The sequence below is a fragment of the Salvelinus sp. IW2-2015 genome, unplaced genomic scaffold (genome assembly GCF_002910315.2).
Source record: "Salvelinus sp. IW2-2015 unplaced genomic scaffold, ASM291031v2 Un_scaffold3925, whole genome shotgun sequence".
Classification (NCBI taxonomy): Eukaryota; Metazoa; Chordata; class Actinopteri; order Salmoniformes; family Salmonidae; genus Salvelinus; species Salvelinus sp. IW2-2015.
The window spans coordinates 44,321-50,394 of NW_019945199.1; the positions used below are offsets into that span (position 1 = coordinate 44,321).

The following is a 6,074-nucleotide window of genomic DNA, read 5'->3' on the forward strand; positions in this document are numbered from 1 at the left end:
AGCTGGCTCTGTCTTTACCGCGATGCAGTGGTGATCAGCAGATTCTAAGCCCAGCCAGCCGGCTAAGATGCGACTATGCTTTGTGCGGTCGTCGTGGCGTCCTCATGCAGGTGTCGTGGTTCTCTCTGGTTACGGGCGTTGCTGGTAGAGGCACGGTGAGGGTTTATTGTTAGTCACCAAAGAAACCAAAGCATTAGTTTCTGCTGACGTTGTCGTACAGGTGAAAACTAAGGATAATTAGCCCCTGAAGTTGTAAGTTTTGAGTGTCACGTTAGGGACCTTAGGATACTGATAGGCTGGGATCAGTTTAAGCATCTGTTCCTACAAAATTCCGCAATCCATACAAAGATATACCAAAGGGGCCGGGAAGAAGTCGGACTTGCTTTGGTTGTTCGTTTCGAAAGCTTACATTCAGTTTGTGTCCTTTTCTCTCAATAAGTTGAAGGATGGCGAGCTCAAATTTCTGGCCAATAATACTGGTCACGCGCGAAACACGCTGAGCGCGTGTAACCAGCACACGTGGTACACCACTGCACTCTAGTCGTGTGCAATTCGGCCGAGCAATCAAACATGTTCAACACAGATTGCGACCCACTCTCCCTGCAAACACCTTTCTCGTCCGACCACCTTACGGTCTTGCCCCACCCTTTCCCCGCATTCTGACTCGCTTTTTGATTTGCATACCGAACCGGATGTAACATTCCAACGTTAACCAGACCGTCGCGCGACATGAACGCATGAGGCGACCTTGTCTGCATGCTGTTCTCGACTAAATGGAGATCGAAAGTGTAATAAATTCCTACTTGGAGTGTCATCGGTGCAAACGACGCTGTCGGTGTGATCTAAAGCGTCTAGTTCTTTCAACTGAAACATTTACACGAAAGGTCTTTGTCCAGTTCCAGTAGTGCGAATGAATCGAACTGGAGTGTTACGTAGACCTTTGAGTGACTTCCAGGGAAAGTCCTTAATCTATTCGGTCATTGATCTCCACACGACGCACGCACCTAATTGCCGTCTGACAGAAATCAGATATAAGCGAACATGTTTAGAAAAGACAAATGTCACCAAAGCTTCATGACCAGTTACTAATACATAATAGCGAGAAAACTAAAAAATTTCACCATGTAAAAACAAACAATAGCATACTGACTTAGCAATGAGTAATTGTTAGGTTTAGGGCAATATGGTTGAACGATTTTGAAACACAAGATTAGAGTCAGGAGCACTAATAGCTATTCATCCACTCTATAGTGACTCAATCACCAATTCTTGTATCGCTCGATGTAGCTGCTCACATACCCCTGGTGAATAACTAATAGCCTCCACATTGACTCTGTACCCTGGTCTTTGTGGTTGAATCTGTGTTTGAAATTCACTCTCCCACTGAGGGACCTAACAGATAATTGTATGTGTACAAGAGATGAGGAAGTCATTCAAAATATTGCACACAGATTGATCCATGCAACTTATTTTGTGAATTCTTAAGCACATTTTTACTCATTACTTATTTAGGCATGCCATGACAAAGAGGTTGAATACTGATTATCCAATACACGTTCAGCTTTTCATTTATAATAAATTATAAAAATGTCTAAGAACCTTCCACTTTGACATTATGGGGTATTGTGTTAGGGTCTTATTTTTCAGAGAAATAACTCACGGACACGAGATAAGCTTTAACCAAGTTTAATTCTTCCCAAAAGTTCTATACAGCTGTATTCAGTATAACAACTCAACATTTTCTCCACCCATCGAGAATTTAATTTTATATCCCACTTAAGAACTCTCTCCAATCCTTACATTGCTGTATGGTTCTATAGCAGGAAGAGAGTAAAGAGGGTAACAGGATACAAACCTTTTATAATCCTTAAGAGAATCCGCCTCCTCATCCCATGACCGCCGACCTCAACCCATCCTTCATCTAATCACAGAGGTCATCTGTCTCCCCTGTTATCAACAGTTGCCTTCTCCTCTGCTCGTCCACTCCGCACTCCACAACCCACGACTATCTGTCTTTCTACAGAGACCACGACTCTGTAACTCTTTCACCCTTAATATACTCTGCGTCTGATCTATCTAGTCTTTTTAATATCTCAATGTTCAAACTGTCGAATCCAACAGTGTTTAGGCAGTGACACAAAATCTCAGTTGAATCCATTTAAATGCAGGCTGTAACGCAACATAAGGTCAAGCGGTGTGAATACTTTCTGAAGCACTGTAACACCAGCAGAACATTATAAAATTAAAACCTATCATAAGATCTTTACTCTGTAACAGAGTTAGAGGGATTCTATCTTGTCTCAGACTCTGTGATGATATTATTACTCTTAAAGATACTCGAGCCCAAAATGAATGCATTTAAATCAAATCAGGTTACACTTCTGAGATTATTGTTGATGTACTGTAAATTACATTTATTTTGTAAATTATTAGTTTATTATTATTATTACATATTCCAATAACTGCTGCATTTCTCTTGTAATTTATCTATAATATATTATTGTAAAATATACAGATTGGTTTTATCACATAATGGTTTAATTTTAGTCCTTAGGCTTTTTTTCTGTCCTCTGTCAGGTTGTGTACTCACAGACGCCCACCCGCTTCTAAGTTGCTAGGTCTCTGCGGTTCTAAGTTCGCCTACAGCGTAGAACCCAGGCTCAGACCCGGAGAGTCTCCTCTCAGATCATCAGGGCGCGCCCATCTTCGAACGCTCCTCCTCCAAACCGCTACACCATGTCACGCAGCCTGGACGGAGGTAAAGAGTCAATGTGGAGGCCTATATACACGGGTGTTACGGTACCAGAAGTCACATATGGAGGCTATATACAGGGTGTTTACGGTACCCCCTGATAATGAGATTAAGCATGTGGGGCCTATATACACCAACAGGTGTGTGTTACAGGTACACTCTTGGTAGAGTCAACTGTGGAGGCCTTAATAAAACATACAACCGAGCGTATAGGTTATAGCCCGGTTACCACACAATTAGACTCTGTACCGTAACACCCTGTATATAGCCTCCACATTGACTCTGTACCGTAACACCTGTATATAGCCTCCACATTGATCTGTACCGGTAATCACCCTGTATATAGCCTCCAATTGACTCTGTACCGTAACACCCTGTATTAGCCTCCACATTGACTCTGTACCGTAAAGCCCTGTATATAGCCTCCACATTGACTCTTGTACCGTAACCACCCTGTATATAAGCCTCCATATTGACTCTGTACCCGTAACACCCCTGTATATAGCCTCCACATTGACGTCTTTACCTCCGTCCAGGTGCGTGACATGGTGTAGCGTTTGGAGAGGAGCTTGAAGATGGGCGCGGCCCTGATGATCTGAGAGGAGACTCTCTCCGGGTCTGAGCCTGGGTTCTACCGCTGTAGCGGAACTTAGAACTTAGAACCGAGACCTAGGAACTTCTTAGGGGGGGCCTCTGGAGACACCAACCTGACAGAGGACAAAAAAAGTTAGGATAAATTAAACCATTATGTGATAAAAACCAATCTGTATATTTTACAATAATAATTATAATAATTACAAGGAAAATGCAGCGTTTATTGGAAATTAATGTAATAATTAATAATAAACTAATAATTTACAATAATAAATGTAATTTACAGTACATCATACAGATAATCTCAGACATGTAACCTGATTTGATTTAAAATGCATCATTTTGGCTGTTCTTAGAGGATAAATCAACCCAATATCTGGAGATAGAATCCCTACACTTGTTACAGGTAAAGATCTTATGATAGGTTTTAATTTTTATAATGTTCTGCTGTGTTACAGTGCCTTCAGAAAGTATTCACACCGCTTGACCTTATGTTGCGTTACAGCCTGCATTTAAAATGGATTCAACTGAGATTTTGTGTCACTGGCCTAAACACTGTTGGATTCGACAGTTTGAACATTGAGATATTAAAAGACATGATAGATCAGACGCAGAGTATATTAAGGAGTGAAAGAGACTGGGTCTCTGTAGAAAGACAGATAGCTGTGGAATGTGTTGGGTGGACGAGAGGAGAGCAACGTGTTGATACAGGGGAGACWGATGGACCTCTGTGGATTAGATGAAGGATGGGTTGAGGTCAGGAGGTGAGGACGGATTCTCTTAAGGGAGTAATAAAGGTTTTGTATCCTGTTACCCTCTTTACTCTCTTCCTGTAGAACCATACAATGTAAGGATTGGAGAGAGTGTCTTAAGTGGGATATAAATATCTGGATGGGAGAAATGTTGAGTTGTCTGAATACAGCTGTATAGAACTTTTGGGAAGAATTAAACTTGGTTAAAGCTTATCTCGTGTCCGTGAGTTATTTTCTCTGAAAAATAAGACCCTAACACAATACCCCATAATGTCAAAGTGGAASGTTCTTAGACATTTTTTATAAATTCATTATAAATGAAAAGCTGAACTGTATTGAGTCAATCAGTATTCAACCTCTTTGTCATGGCATGCCTAAATAAGTTAATGAGTAAAAATGTGCTTAAGAATTCACAAAATAAGTTGCATGGATTCAATCTGTGTGCAATCATTTTTGAATGACTTCCTCATCTCTGTACACATACAATTATCTGTTAGGTCCCTCAGTGGAGAAGTGAATTTCAAACACAGATTCAACCACAAAGACCAGGGAGGTTTTCCGAGGCCTCGCAAAGAAGGGGATCTGATAATGGTGGAGATGGCTGCCATTTTACTAGCTCCTAACCAACTGTGCTATTTTGTTAGTTTTTTCGCATTTGTAACTMATTTTGTACATAATGTTTCTGCTATCGTCTCTTATGACCGAAAAGAGCTTCTGGAYATCAGAACAGCGATTACTCACCTCGAACTGGACAAAGACTTTTTCTTTAAAGAGGCCGATATATGGATATACTGCTTTGTCAAGACAAGGCCCAAATCCCCGTCATCAGYGTGAAGAAAAGACAGAGGAAAAGGGGGAGAAGGGCGGGGTGCCTTGWAAGAATTCGCTGACGAGTAGGTAAACCGCCACTTCCCTCCTATTGGCCAAAGTGCAATCATTGGAAAACAAACTGGACGATCTACGATTAAGACTATCCTACCTAACGTGACAAAAAACTGTAATATCTTATGTTTCACCGAGACGTGGCTGAACAACGACACGGATAATATAGAGCTGGCTGGCTTCTCTGTGCATCGGCAGGACAGAGCAGCTACGTCTGGTAAGACGAGGGGCGAGAGAGTGTTTCTATTTGTCAATAACTTCTAGCGCGCAATGTCTAAAAATTAAAGAAATCTTGAGGCTCGCCTGAGGTAGAATATCTCATGATAAGCTGTAGACCACACTATCTACCAACAGAGTTCTCATCTATATTATTCGTAGCCATCTATTTACCACCATAACCGATGCTCGCACTAAGACCGCACTCAACGAGCTGTAAACGGCCATAAGCAATTAAGAAAATGCTCATCGGAAGCGGCGCTCCTAGTGGCCGGGACTTAAATGCAGGGAAACTTAAATCAGTTTTACCTCATTTCTACCAGCATGTACAGGAGAACCAGAAGAAGAAAAAACTCTAGACACCTTTATCCACACATAGAGACGCGTACAAAGCTCACCTCCATTGGGAAAATCTGACCATAATTCTATCTCCTGATTCCTGCTTACAAGGAAAAACTAAAGCAGGAAGTACCAGTGACTCGCTCAATACAGGCAGATGTCGCGGATGTTAGCTACAGGACTGCATGCTAGCATAAGACAGGAATATGTTCTGGGATTCATCCAATGGATTGAGTATACCACCTCAGTCACCCGGCTTCATCAATAAGTGCATCGACGAAGTCGCCCCACAGTGACCGTACGTACATTTTCCAACCAGAAGCCATGGATTACAGGCAAATTTGCACCGAGCTAAGCTAGAGCTGCCGTTTCAAGGAGCAGGACTTTGAAAATGGTTGTCTAGCAATGATCAACAACCAACTTGAAGAGCTTGAATAATTTATTTAAGAACAATTAGCAATATTGTACAATCCAGGTGTGCAAAGCTCTTAGAGACTTACCCAGAAAGACTCACAGCTGTAATCGCTGCCAAGGAGATT

At 41.7% G+C, this 6,074-nt stretch overlaps 1 protein-coding gene across 1 annotated transcript in view; it reads right to left on the bottom strand.

The window, feature by feature from the left end:
* LOC112076688 (uncharacterized) overlaps positions 1-6,074 on the bottom strand; it is a 43,547-nt gene that overhangs the window by 18,486 nt on the left and 18,987 nt on the right. The window contains 4 exon segments of the mRNA XM_070441417.1: positions 3,279-3,290; positions 3,293-3,362; positions 3,365-3,406; positions 3,408-3,459. Of these exon segments, the coding sequence (XP_070297518.1) occupies positions 3,279-3,290; positions 3,293-3,362; positions 3,365-3,406; positions 3,408-3,459 (176 nt within the window).